At 37.2% G+C, this 15,145-nt stretch overlaps 1 protein-coding gene across 3 annotated transcripts in view; it reads left to right on the top strand.

The window, feature by feature from the left end:
- Positions 1–15,145, top strand: part of MANBA (mannosidase beta) — a 137,484-nt gene that overhangs the window by 77,348 nt on the left and 44,991 nt on the right. For all 3 annotated transcript variants that reach the window (XR_003795571.1, XM_029235140.1, XM_029235141.1), the window contains exon 13: positions 2,205–2,369. Coding sequence is in view for 2 of the 3 variants with exons in the window: in XM_029235140.1 (XP_029090973.1) it covers positions 2,205–2,369 (165 nt within the window). In the remaining variant the exon portion in view is untranslated. The remainder of the gene's footprint in view (positions 1–2,204; positions 2,370–15,145) is intronic.

Below are 15,145 nucleotides of genomic sequence, written 5' to 3'. Positions count from 1 at the left end.
CACTACATTTCAGAAAGATGAGTGTTAGGAATTGCTAAACCTTTTTTAAAAAAATCTATAAGCATTTCTATTCACCTCTCGAAAATAATGGAATTCCCATGTTTTTGTGAAATGCCTGATGACATTCAAAGATACTAAACACTATATTTTAAAACAGGGAAAGATAAAGATAAGTCCTGTTTATTATGAACCCTTGATTTGATTGTTGCCTCTTTTCGAACTACATTGCTTAGTGGAGAATTTGAGTAGGTGTTGGGAAAAGAAAACCTTTACGTAAAATCTTCATTTTTTTTTCATGCATTCAGCAAATATATTAAAATGTCTTTCTCTGGTTGGGATACATTACTTCTTCATAAAATAATCATATTTTCAACAGGTGATCATCGATATACAGCAATAGAAAGATTGGGTTTTGGAATGAACAGATCAGGATTTGAATACTAGAACTTCCACACACTAGCTATACTGCCTTGAAAAGATTATTCATTCTTTTTGAATTTCAGTGTTCTCATCTAAATTGGGGGTAATAGTAGTAGATACTTTAAGGAGTGTTTGTGTACGTGTGTGCACATGCAGGTATGCATGTGTGCATGTGATGGTGTGTAAACATTAAGTTAATACGTTGAAACACTTAGCACAGTTCTTGACACATAGTGATGAGCCCATAAAATGTAAGCTATTGTTACTATTAATATAGGCAATGCTAGTCATATGGTTTATACGAAGCTAGACTGCACTAATTAGCTTTGGATCTTGGGCAAATTACTTAACCTTTCTGTGCCTGGTTTTCTCATCTGTAAAATAGGGTGATAATAGTACCCACTCATGGGGTTGTTATGATGATTAAATGAGTTAATATTCTTAAAGCAATTAGAGCCTTATCTGACACTTTCTTTTTTTTTTTTTTGCCGTACATGGGCCTCTCACTGTCGTGGCCTCTCCCGTTGCGGAGCAACAGGCTCCGGACGCGCAGGCTCAGCAGCCATGGCTCACGGGCCTAGCCGCTCCGCGGCATGTGGGATCTTCCTGGACCGGGGCATGAACCCGTGTCCCCTGCATCGGCAGGCGGACTCTCAACCACTGCACCACCAGGGAAGCCCCATTATCTGACACTTTCTAATTCCTCTGGTAACATTGTTATAGCTGAAATTTACAAGAATTTCAAACCATAGCTATCAGAAGGTAGAAAGCTTCCCACATAACAGATCAGGTTTATGATTATGGGATACCTTTAAATTATTAGCAGCCACAGGGCTGAGAGGCCAGGAGATGTGTTTCAGATTTTGAAAAGGAAGAAGCGTAGAAAGAAGGGAAGACTATTGCTAAAGGTTTGCGCATCTCAAATGTGTACAAGATGACTGTAAATACTATACCTCTGTTTCAAATAAATAATAGAAATAATTGGTGTTCTCTAAACTGTCTGGTGGTAACATTTTCAAAAACTAAATACAATTTGGAAAAACTACCACATTAAATATGGCTAATGTATGTTGCTTATATTTTGGTATAAATCAATTCCTAAAGAATAACTTTTTCCTTTTAAGGTGATTGGTCTGTGCATTGCATGATTACTGAGAATTCTAAGTCATATTTTATGAACAGGGATTACTAAGCTTCCTAATTTTCATGGTTTTTTGAGGGTGGAGTGGAATATGTTTTTTCAAAGTGTCTGTGTAACTTGGCTTAAAACTCTGATATTTTCAGATGTAGCCAGCAATTGTCTTATATCTTTGTCAAATGCTAACAGTTCATTAAATCATAGGGCCTAAAAGCCAGAATTATTGCTTTTTTTTTTCTCCTGTAGAAGGTACACTTACTAACCTGTGTGGTATTTGTATTTATTTATTTATTTATTTTTGTTTTTATTTTTTACTTGACCTGATGATAGCTTCTCAAAGGAAAAGAAAGATTCTGTAAGTTAAAAAAAAAAAAGATTTATTATTAGGGGAAAGAAGTATCATTGTTTGGTTTGTATCTTCAACTATATCAAAATTAAACATGTGTATATATCAAATATATTTAGTAATCACTGAGAAGCAAATGAGCAAGTGCTAAGCATTTACCATTTTACTAGTGATATTTTATTACTGTTAGCTTTGGGCTCTGCAAATGTGTGTAGTACTTTTCAAGTTTGTCAGGAGTGTGAAGAAAAGTAGTTTCACTCCTAACTTCCCAATCTGAACCTCTTATTCTTTGCTTGAAAGGTTTCATCTAAAGAGGACTGGTCTTATGAAAGCAAATTTGCACATCATAGACAACATTTCACAGATGGTAACTATAAAATGCTTCACCAGGCTGAGCTTCACTTCAAACTCCCCCAAAGTGCAGATCAATTATGCAAGTTCAAAGACACTATTTATCTTACTCAGGTAAGCCATTTTTATTCTGGGCTTCAACAGCTACCTGCAGTTAACATAAAGAGATCCTGTAGATTTTATAAGCCTTTTGTGGTGAAAAATATTCAGGTTTTCATTTTGCTGATTAAAAAAAATTATCTGCTTCGGAATGGGTATTTGATGACATATAGGACTTGAAATAGTTAATTTTTGGCATTTGTCTCTCTTACAAGAACAGCTCACAAAGTTCTACAACAAATTGTACATTAAAATCTTCCCTAGCTCAAGATTACTATCAAGGTTCAGTAATTAAGTCAGTAGCATTTGCCAAGGAAAAAATGGGACAATGGAACACAATAGAGTCCAGAAACAGACTCATGTATGATATAGTCACCTGATTTATGGCCACAATGCCACTGCAATCCTGTGGGAAAAGATAGTCTTATCAATAAACAGTACTGTATCAAGTGGGTATCTTTATGGGAAATAAATGAACTGTGACTCCATATACAAAAATTAATTTGATTAGTGATCAAACACTCAATTGGGAAAGGTAATACAATAAAGTTTCTAGGAGAAAACATAGAAGAAAAGCTTCATGACCTTGGCATACACAGACGATTTCTTAAACAGAACATAAAAAATACAGACTATGAAAGAAAATAATGATAAATTGGACTTCATTAAAATTATGGACTTTTGTGTATCAAAGGCACCATTAAGAGAGAGAAAATGCAAGCCACAGATTGGGGAACAATATTTATAGTACATATGTCTGACAAAAGATTTGTATTTAGAATAAAGAACTTCTGTAAAGCAATAAGAAAAAAGACAGATAACCTGTTAAAAAATGGACAAAAACCTTGAACAGGCACTTCATCAGAGAAGATAACCAGATGGTCAGGAAGTATATGCAAATATGCTCAATTTAAGTCTTAATCCAGGAAATGCAAATTAGAGCCATGCCAGGATACTCCTACACACTATGTACACAATGTAATTTTAGCAGAATGGCTAAAATTAGAAAGATTGACAATACCAACTATTGGTGAGGAGGTGGGACAGCTGGGACTTTTAGACATTGTTAGTAGGAGTGGAAATTTGTTTAAACAGTTTGGAAAATCTTATGGCAGTTTCTACCCAAGTTAAACATTTGCTTTCTTCATGAATCAGCATTTCTACTCTTAGCTAGGTACCCAAGAAAAAGGAGTGCATACGTCTGCCAACAGACATCTAAAATAATGTTCATTGCAGCTTTACTCATAATAGCCCCAAACTGGAAACAACCTAAATGTTCTTTAACAGAAGAATTTACAAACAAATTGTGGAATATTTATACAATGGAATATTCCACAACAATAAAAAAGAATGAACTACTGCTATCAGCTTCAGCCTTGATAAATATTGTAGACATTATGTTGAGCAAAAGAAACATTGTAGTTTCACTATAGACAAAATGAATCCAGATGATATAGAACAAGTTAATGGTAACCACTCTTGTGGAGGAAGATGGTGCATTCTGATTAGGAAAGGGTACAAGGAAACTCTGGCCTGCTAAAAAAGTTTTGTATCTTGATCTGGGTACTGGTTACATGGGTGTATACATATGTTAAAATTCACTGAGTTGTTCACTTAAGATCTGTTCATATTATATTGTGTACCTTAGTAGATTATTTTTAAGCAGCTCTACTGAGATGTAATTGACATACCATAAAATTCACTTGTTTTAAGTGTACAATCAAGTGATTTTTAGTATATTTATTGAGTCATGCGACCATCACCATAACGTAGTGATGGTCGAACATTTCTGACATTCCAAAAAGATCCCTCTTGCCCATTTTTAAAAAATGAATTTATTTATTTATTTATTAATGTTTAAATTTTTGGCTGCATTGGGTCTTCGTTGCTGCGCACGGGCTTTCTCTAGTTGCGGCGAGCGGGGGCTACTCTTCATTGCAGTGCACAGGCTTCTCATTGCGGTGGCTTCTCTTGTTGCGGAGCACAGGCTCTAGGCAGATGGGCTTTATTAGTTGTGGCACACAGAATCTGTAGTTGTGGTGCACAGGCTCAGTAGTTGTGGCGCATGGGCTTAGTTGCTCTGCGGCATGTGGGATCTTCCCGGACCAGGGCTCAAGCCTGTGTCCCCTGCATTGGCAGGCGGATTCTTAACCACTGCGCCACCAGGGAAGTCCCCCCTCTTGCCCATTTGTAATCACTCTCCTTTCTCACTTTCAGTCCCAGGCAAACATTAATTTGCTTTCTGTTTCTATAGATTTTACTTGTCTCAACATTTCATATAACTGGAATCATATAATATGTGATCTTTGGTATGTGGCTTCTTTCACCAAGCATAATGTTTTTGAAGTTCTTCCATGTTATAGCCATATATCTGTGCTTCATTTCTCTTCCTTGCTAAATAATATTCTGTTGTATGGATATATCATGTTTTACTTATCTATTCATCAGTTGATGGACATTTGGATTATTTCCAATTTTTGACTCTTATGAATAACACTGCTATGAATATTTGCATACACATCTTTGTACCTATATTTTCATTCCTCTTGAGTAGAAATATATGAGTGAAATTGCTGAGCTATATGGTAAATTTATGTTTAACTTTTAAAGAAAATATTGACCTGAATCTTGGATAATATTTTTATCTTAATGTTTACAATTTATATATTTTTTTCAGACATGACCAATTTATTGAGAAAATTCAAATTTCAGTTTGGCGAAGTATAACCAGGGGCAGAGTTTGGGATAATCATTTCATTGGCGGCAACTACATTTTCTAGAGCTAATTGGCCATGGGGTAGTATCTGAAGGATAGAAAACAAAACTTGAAAAAATAATTTTTCATTGGCAGCAACTACATTTTCTAGAGCTAATTGGCCATGGGGTAGTATCTGAAGGAAAGAAAACAAAACTTAAAAAAATAATTTAAATTATTGGGTGGGTGATAAACATACATATTTGCAGAGGAAACCAAACACAAACAACCAGCTTACACAACTGAGGCATGAGAAATGCTGTTGCTAGTAGAAACCCTTTATTCCATTTAGTTTGACAGACATTAAACACCTGATTTGTTCCAGACAGTGGGCTAGCTGCCAGGGTTGAGGTGGAAGCACAAAAATCACCAAGACGTCATCCCTGTCCTTAAGAAGTTTACAACAGCACATGTAAAAATGAGGGCTACTGGTGAAGTGCCAAAAAACTGCTCAAAAAACCTGGAGGGAGGAGAGTTTACCTTTACGTCTCAGTAGAGGTTGAGGTCAGGACCCTCTTAAATTAGGTGGTGTGGGTGAGGCCGGGGGTAGCATGCCGCCGAGTAAAGAAAACTCTGGTGTCTAAGCATGTCTTGGCAACAGGAAATAGTCTAGTTCCTCCACAGCCTTCAGTGTGTGAGAGGGGAAGGGATATTCAAAGGTATTTAGTTTTATTTGAATCCCTCTCATCATTAGAACACTATAAGAGATTGACAAGGAAGTGAAAAATGATTTTAAAAACCCACACGTCCAAGTTTGAAGAGGCACGGACATAGACGGGAAATACCATTTCATAGTTTTAGTGTAAACTCAACTGCTTGTGTATATCCATTTAGTAGCTTAACTAAAACCATCAAAAGGGGAAAAAACTCCACTGGCAGCACCACGGTTCATCATGGCAGAACATGGTCTCTCCTGTTAGACTATAAAGCTAGCTTTGGCTACTGCCAATGGTGGATGTAAGGGCACAATGGAAATTAAGTTCACTTTTAGTTTACAAACTAAAGTCTGTAAACATTTCCACCTTAACTGCACATAGATGACAAAGAAGGCTTGGAAGAGAGAATTTGGGGAGAGAGATGAAGTCTTTGCAGGCTAACTGAACTAAAAATGACTTGGGATGCTGTATCTCCTATTTAAAAAATACAGGATGAGCAAGTCTGAATAATAGTTTACTATGTGTATAACATACACCTCAAAAAAGAATTCTAACACAACGTACTACTAAGCAAACATCACAGTTTCTGCTTTTGCAATTTACACAAATTGCCTGAGTTTTAATAGTTTAGGGAACCTTTACAAACACAACATACAACAAGTTGTAATATTATGCGTCACCCTTAACTTCAGAAAGTTTGGCTTATATTATTTTATCTCAAAGGAAAACTAATGTTTATAATGTCATTTCCTGTGGAATTAATTCATCACCCATTTTAAAAACTAATTTTTAGAAAAGAAGCTTCCCTGTAAGGTAAATTGGAATGCAAACACCTGCCAGGCTTTGATGAAATAAAAATAAACAACTTATATGACCAGCAACTCATAAAACCAAAATCTCCTTTTGAAGTACAAAGTTCAGTTCTTCTTGCCCTCTTAGTAAACGCTAATCCGAACCCTCCCCGATCTAGGAACTGTTCTGGTTTGTTATGTCGTCACATACATACAGTATTTTTTAACATTAAGAAATTCTTGACATGGTACCATAAATAAATAGGTAGTTTTTAAAACCAAAGTGACTCAGAGTACTAGAACAGATATAATAGCACACTAAAATGGTTTAAAAGTAAAATTAAAAAAAAAAATCTATCATGGTCTTATTAATTCAAATTAAAAATCAAAGATGAAGATCATTTCAGACCCATATACATCAAGATGCCAGTTCTTATAAAAATGTACTTTAGTTGTAAATGCTAGATATGTAAAAATCAAACAAAAATTTTTAATAGATAGGGAAACCAGTAACTTTTGCCATTAAAATTTAAGTTCTTTTAATGTTTTTAATATTAGAGTTGGGGAAAATTCATTAAAGTTAAATGAAATTAATATAAAATTATTTTTATGTTTTTATTATATTTCATGAACCTGTGAATACACACACATTAAGACTATTTGAGAACCACTGCTTATTTGTGTGGTATTTTTGCTAAACTTGTTTCAAGTTCTGAGAGAGAAGGTAAGAGCCTGTTCCCAATCATATGATCTGCAGTAATGTGTTAAACATCACATTTTAATTTTTGCATCTTAGCATCTGAGAATGTACCAGTTTTTATACAAACTCACGCTCACTCTCCTCAGTTTTCTCCTGTATGAAAACACAAAACCCTGGATGGAAGTTGAACAGAAAACTGTCAGCCAAAAGACTCTTTTTTTGGAAGGTGATAAACTGATGAGAATTTTAAATTTTCAACTATAATATTATCAATTCAGGAAGTTTTTCCTATGTAATATGTAATTTATAAACTTACCTCATAGAATACAAGTTTAAGGATTCTGTTGATATCTGTTCCTTTTAAAGTGTTGCAGTTCATCCTTATTAGTTTTTTGTAGCCAATATTCTATAAAAGTGTCTCAGTTTTGATACATGAAATAGGATGAGCCTTATTTGCACACACGTGTGCATGTGTGAACCTTTTCAGCTGTTGTTTTTCATGCTGGCTTTTCTCCTCCCGGCTGTTCGTTTTATTACCGTTACTTTTTTTTTTTTTTTTTTTTTTTGCGGTACGCGGGCCTCTCACTGTTGTGGCCTCTCCCGTTGCGGAACACAGGCTCCGGACGCGCAGGCTCAGCGGCCATGGCTCACGGGCCCAGCCGCTCCGTGGCATGTGGGATCTTCCCGGACCAGGGCACGAACCCGTGTCCCCTGCATCGGCAGGCAGACTCTCAACCACTGCGCCACTGGGGAAGCCCTACCGTTACTTTATTCTACTTCCCCAAACCGCATTCAAAGAACTAACAGAAATAATTGTTCTTTCTGAACTCAAGAGCATCAGAGGTACACAGTCAGGAGCTGGTGTAGAAGTGGGATTATTTATTGGCGGTTTTTGTTGGTGATGGCTTTTGTCTGATCCTTTAAGCATGAGCGTCCTATCAGGCATTGGCTGGGAATTGGACTTGTCCTTGTTGATTCTACCTTGGGACTTTTTGATATACTAGATGGGATCTGAGATGAAAGAAATCAGAATTATGATTTCTTTTGTTGTTTGTTTTCCGTGTTGGACTTTCCTGACTGAGTACAGACAGGAAATGTTAGGGTAACAAGTTTTTTTCCCCTTACTACTTTGATATTAGAACAATCATCTTTCACCTGTGTATAAGAAGTAAAACCTTTCTTTGGTCCATTTTCTCTGTTCCCACTCCCAGCCCCTGATCTTGTTCTCATAATCTGTCATACTGTTCTGAAGAGCTTGCCTGTGTGCCACTTTTTAAGACATTCTGTTAAGCAATTTATTTTGTGTGCAACTTTCAGAAAAATCTTGGCAGAGAAAGCTGTGCAGTAAGTTTCTTTACATTTAGATCCTTCCCTAGCTTCTCTTTATCTTACAACCACAAAGGTATCACTTAGGCTCTTACCTCTTTCATTCTTCTAATATTCCAAAATAATCTTGCCCCACCTTTCATTCTCCTACTTTAACCTGTTGTATTGTATTCCAAATAACCTACATACCTAGGCACACTCTTTTTTTTTTTTTTACTTCTTTATTGGAGTATAATTGCTTTACAATGGTGTGTTAGTTTCTGCTTTATAACAAAGTGAATCAGTTATACATATACATATGTTCCCATATCTCTTCCCTCTTGCGTCTCCCTCCCTCCCACCCTCCCTGTCCCACCCCTCCAGGCGGTCACAAAGCACCGAGCTGATCTCCCTGTGCTATGCGGCTGCTTCCCACTAGCTATCTACCTTACATTTGGTAGTGTATATCCTCTCTCTCGCTTTGTCACAGCTTACCCTTCCCCCTCCCCATATCCTCAAGTCCATTCTCTAGTAGGTCTGTAGGCACACTCTCTTAAGCTATGTCACAAAGACCTCGCTGCTTAGTTTGAGGACTGTCTACACTAACAAATCTGTTGCCAGCGTCCTAGAGAGGAAGCTGGGCTATGGACAGTCGTTACTAACCCCTTAGCTTATAGCCCCCTCTAGTGCTTTCATTTATTCTTCACATATTTGTTGAGCATGTAATGAGGGCTAGAAGTTTGGGGATGTCCTTGAGAGACTCAGAGTCTTTAGGGATCCATTTTATCTACCCATGTTGCAAGTTACTTGATCATAAGAACTAAGAAAAAAAAAGCAGGCTATGCTGTAGGCTCAGGTGTTGATGACACCTGCTACCCTGGAACAGTGTCTTGTTTGGTAAACAGCACTGAGATGTGATGGGGATCCAGGCCATGCTGAGCTTGTAAGTTGGGGGTAGGGTGGGTAAAGGAGGGGAATGAAGGTAAGATTAGTAACATCGTATATTATACATTAGTGTATTATATTTATATGCATCACGTAATTTAACAGTCAAGCAGACAATTAGCATTCTTTGCGTGTCTACTCAGACACCCGGCCCTGGGGCAGGAAGGTGCCTTGTATACCTTCTCATGTAATCTAACATCTCTAGACATCTCTGTTACTGTTTCCATTTTAGACATGAGGAAACAGAGGCTCAGAAAGGTTAAGTATTTTTCCCAAGTTCTCAGGGCAATGAATGGAGCAGGTTTCTGCTTTTAAAACTATATATTAAATCTCTTCGCAATTGAGATAAGGGAAATTCTATAACTACTGAGGTGGTTGGTTGAATTATAACATCAATTTTTAACAGTTAAGTAAAGAAGACTTCAGAAATTTGGCACAATAGAGAATATGAACAAAGCCAAAAGTTAATTCTTCGAAAAGATCAACAAAATTGAAAAACATTTAGCTAGCTTGGCCAAGAAAATAAGAGAGGAGACTCAATTTACTAAATCAGGAATGAAAGAGGGAACATTACTATTGACCTTACAGAAATAAAAAGGGTGATAAGGGAATACTGTAAACAATTCTGTGACAAGTGATATATCCTAAATGAAATGGACAAATTCCTAGAAAGACACAAACTATGAAACCTGACTCAAGAAGAAATAGACAATATGAATAGACCTTTAACAACTAAAGAGATTGAGTTAGTAATTCAAAAACTTCCCTCAAAGATGGCTTCACTAGTGAATTCTAAAAAACATTTAAGGAAGAATTAACACAACCCTTCACAAACTCTTCAAAAAAATAGAAGAGGCAAAATCACTTCCTAACTCATTCTGTGAAGGCATTGTTATCCTGATACTAAAACTGGACAAAGACATATCAAGAAAAGTACACTACAAACCAATATCCCTTATGAATATAGACAGAAGGAAGTCTTCAGCGAAATAATAATCCAAATCCAGCAGCATATAAAAAGGTTTATATATCACAGTCAAGTGGGATTTATCTCAGGAATGCAGGGCTGGTTCAACATATGAATGTCAATCAATGTAATACACCATATTAATAGAATAAAGGAAAAACAACTACATGATAATCTCAATAGATGAAGAAAAAGCACTAGCCCAAATCCAACACCCTTTCATGATAAGAAAATTCAACAAACTGGGAATAGAAAGGAGCTTCCTTGACCTGAAAAAGAGCATCTGTGAAGAACCCATAGCTAATATCATATTTAATAGTGAAAGAAAGAGAGCTTTCCCCCTAAGATCAGGAACAAGACAAGGATGCCTGCTCTTGTCACTTCTATTCAGCATTGTACTGGAGATTCTAGTCAGCACAATTAGCAAGAAAATGAAATAAAAGGCATCCAGATTGGAAAGAAAGAAGTAAAATGATATCTGCTGATGAATGATCTTATATATAGAAAACCATAAAAAATCTACCTAAAAACCTATTAGAACTAAGAATTTAGCAACTTTGCTAAAGTCCTATTGATATAGGATCAATATACAAATATCAGTTGTATTTTAAGCAATAAAAAGTTTGAAAATGAACTTAAGTGAACAATAATATCAGAAAGTATATAATACTTTGGAACATATTTAAACTAAAGAGACATAAGACTTGCACACTGAAAACTACAAAACATTACTGATGGAAATTAAGGAAATGGAAAGACATTCTGTGTTCATGGATTGGAAGACTTAATATTGTGTCAGATCGCAGATAGCAGAACTTCCCAAATTGATCTACAGATTCAACACAGCTCCTATCAAAATTCCTACTACCGTCTTTGGAGAAATGGGCAAAGTGATCCTAAAATTTATATAGAAATGCAAGGCACTAAGAATAGTCAAAACAATCTTGAAAAAGAAGAACAAGTTTAAAACACTTCCTGCTTTTAAAACTTACTACAAAGCTATAGTAATCAAGGCAGTGTGGTACTGGCATAAGGACAGACATACAGATTGATTAAAAAGACTTGAGGGCTTCCCTGGTGGCGCAGTGGTTGAGAGTCCGCCTGCCGGTGCAGGGGACATGGGTTCATGCCCCGGTCCGGGAAGATCCCACATGCCGCGGAAAGGCTGGGCCTGTGAGCCATGGCCTCTGAGCCTGCGTGTCCGGAGCCTGTGCTGCACAATGGGAGAGGCCACAGCAGTGAGGGGCCCGCATACCGCAAAAAAAACAAAAAAACAAAAACAAAAAAAAAGACTTGAGAGTCCAGAAATAAACACATACATCTATGGTCAATTGATTTTCTACAAGGGTGCCAAGACAATAAAATGGAGAAAGAATAGTGTTTTGAACAAATCGTGCTAGAATAACTGAATGTACACATGTTGGAGAATGAATTTGGACCTCTACCTCACACCGTATACAAAAATTAAAATGGATTAAAGATCCAAATGTATGAAACTCTTAGAAGAAAACATAGGTGTAAATCTTTGTGAAGTTTGATTAGGTAACAGTTTCTTAGATATGACACCAAAGCACAAGCAACCGAAGAAAAAAATAAATTGGACTTCATCAAAATTAAAAACTTTTGTGTGTCAAAGGACACTATCACAAAAGTGAAAAGATAATCCACAGGATGGGAGAAAAAATTTGCGAGTCATATGTCTAATAAGGATCTAATGTCCAGAATATATTAAGAACTCTTACAACTCAATAATGAAGACAACCTAATTTACAAATGGGCAAAAGATTTGAAGAGACATTTCTCCAAAGAAAATGACCAATAGGTACATGAAAAGATGCACATTATTAGTCACTAGGGAAATGCAAATCAAAACCACATGAGATACCACTCATGTCCACTAGGATATCTAGAATTAAAAAAAAAAAAAGAAAATAACAAGTATTGGTAAGTGTATTGGTCAGGATTCTCCAGAGAAGCAGAACCAATATGATATATGTAGACATATAAAAGAGGAAAGTTGTTATAGGAATTGGCTGAAATGATTACAGAGGCCGAGAAATCCTACAGTCTGCCATCTGCAAGAAGGAGAACCAGGAAAGCCGGTGGTATAATTCAGTTTAAGTCTTGAGGCCTGAGAACTCAGGGGCCATTGGTGTAAGTCCCAGAGTTCCAGGGGCCAAGAACCAGGAGCTCCAGTGTCGGAGGGTAAAAGAAACTGTGTCCCAGCTCAAGAAGAGAGAGAGAATTCACCCTTCCTCCCCTTTTGTTTGATTCAGGCCATCAACCAACTTGATGATGCTCACACACTGGTGAGGACGGACCTTCTTTACTCAGTCTATTGAATCACCAAAAACATCCCCACAGACACACCCAGAAATAGTGTTTACCAGCCGTGTAGGCATCCCTTAACCCAGTCAAGTTCACACGTAAAGTTAACCGTCACAGTAAGGATGTAGAGAAGTTAGAAACCTCAAATGTTGCTAGAGGGAATGTAAAATGGCACAGCTACTGTGGAAAAGTTTGTCAGTTTCTTAAAAAGTTAAACAGTTACCATAGGACACAGAAATTCTACTCTTAGGTATATATCCAAGAAAATTGAAAACATGTTCACACAAAAAGTTGTGTATAAATGTTCATAATAGCCAAAAAGTTAAAACAATCCAAATGTTTATCAGCCAATAAGTGGATAAACAAAATGTGGCATATCCATACAATGAAATAGTATTCAGCAGAATAAAAAGGTTTGAAATACTGGTACATAATACAACATGGGTGAACCTTGAAAACTTTAGGCTAACTGAAGGAAGCCAGTCACAAAAGGCTATATATTGTATTATTCCTCTTATGTGAAATGTCCAGAATAGGCAAATCCATAGAGACAGAATGTAGATGAGTGGCTTCCAGAAGCAGAGGAGAGAGAAGAATGAGCAGGGACAGATGAACCAGTTCAGATTTTAGAGGGTGATGATGAAAACATTCTGGAATGAGGTAGTGGTGAGAGTTGCACAACCTGTGACTACACTAAAAACCAATGAATTATAAATTGTAAAAGAGTGAATTGTATAGTATGAATTATATCCAGTTAAAAAATGGCTTTATTGGAAGATTCTTATTGTCAGGATAATTTTAAGTAAATAAAGTATATAAATACCATCGTATCAGGAGAACTTATCACATGGCTTCTCCTAGTTCCAAGGGTAGAGGGTGTGGTTCTGAGCATGTAGCCCAGCTACAACTCTATCACTCTGGAGGAAGGGGAGAATGGGTTTTTGTAGACAGCAACCTTCATCACAGTGGCAGAGCTAGAATTGGAACCTAGGTCTTGGTGTCCTGGTCCAATTTCTTTTTCCCATACCATGTTTCTCTAAGGGGACTGATTTCATAAGTGTAATCAAGCAAGCTGCTGAAAATAGGCATATTTTGGAACTAAAATTAGATTTGTCTGCTAACAGTGGGACTGAGTAACCTAGGAAATGACTAAGCATTTATCCTTCTCGTATATAAAGATAGCTTTCTTTAGGAAAAGATGCATGAATATATAAATACAGGTACAGTTTTTAAAGGGAAAGAGGCAGTTGCAGAGATTTTTTTTCCCCAGGGAAGTAGGATTGTATATTTTCCCTTTAAGATGGATAGTGGACTTCTGCATTTTTATGAACAGAGGTGTCATTCATTAGCCCTAACTGGCACTCACTGGTTTGGATAAACCCAGATCCATGTTATAGGCATGGCACCATCCGCCTGTGGAGGGTACTGCATGGTGCACGTGCCAGAGCCCGGAGCACGGAAGAGCCTTGGTTATCACTTTCACACTAAACTCAGGTGTGATAGGCTACTAGTTAGCGCTTGCCTAGTGCTCTTTTCCTTTCATTCCTAGCAAGGCTTAGGAGTCCTGCTTGCCTTAAACATTTAAGTTTAAAAGGATTGCTAATGTTTACCTATTAAACCAGAAAAGGCAAATTACAGCTAGGAGGGCTTCCCTGGTGGCACAGTGGTTGAGAGTCCGCCTGCCGATGCAGGGGACACGGGTTCGTGCCCCGGTCCGGGAGGATCCCACATGCCGCGGAGCGGCTGGGCCCGTGAGCCATGGCCGCTGAGCCTGCGTGTCCGGAGCCTGTGCTCCACAACGGGAGAGGCCACAGCAGTGAGAGGCCCGCGTACCACAAAAAAAAAAAAAAAAATTACAGCTGGGAAATTGTTAGAATAGATATACGGAAATAAATATTTTAAATAGTTTTTGCAGGTAGTTCTGAGAATTGAAATAGTTCAGGGACTGAAAACTCAAATGTTTGTAGGGACCAGGCGGGTAATTTAAATGGATGAGAGTCTGAATATTGGGGATTGTGGCAAAATGGAGCATACAGGCCCTGACTTAAGACATTAAACGACAACAAGAAGAAACAAAAAGCACCCGCTCTGTGAGCCAATTAAAACCTGCGTGGGGCTGAGTTCTGCCTGGAGGCTAGCAGTTTATGGCAGCCTCTTGACTGGAACCTAATATAGCAACATGCAACAAGGACTTTAAAATGTGTCATATATTATTATCAAAAGAGACAACAGAAGAGGCAAAGAAATTAATTTGGACATAAAATGTTCTTTGCTCTTGTATTTAAAGAAAAAATCTGCAAACCATTCAAATGCCGAATAATTATTGGAGAATGATTCATCAAAC

Source organism: Monodon monoceros, unplaced genomic scaffold, assembly GCF_005190385.1.
Source record: "Monodon monoceros isolate NGI ecotype Baffin Bay Population unplaced genomic scaffold, NGI_Narwhal_1 Super_Scaffold_20, whole genome shotgun sequence".
NCBI classification, from domain to species: domain Eukaryota; kingdom Metazoa; phylum Chordata; class Mammalia; order Artiodactyla; family Monodontidae; genus Monodon; species Monodon monoceros.
The sequence above is the reverse complement of the archived record's forward strand: the minus strand, read 5'-3'. Positions and strand labels throughout refer to the sequence as shown.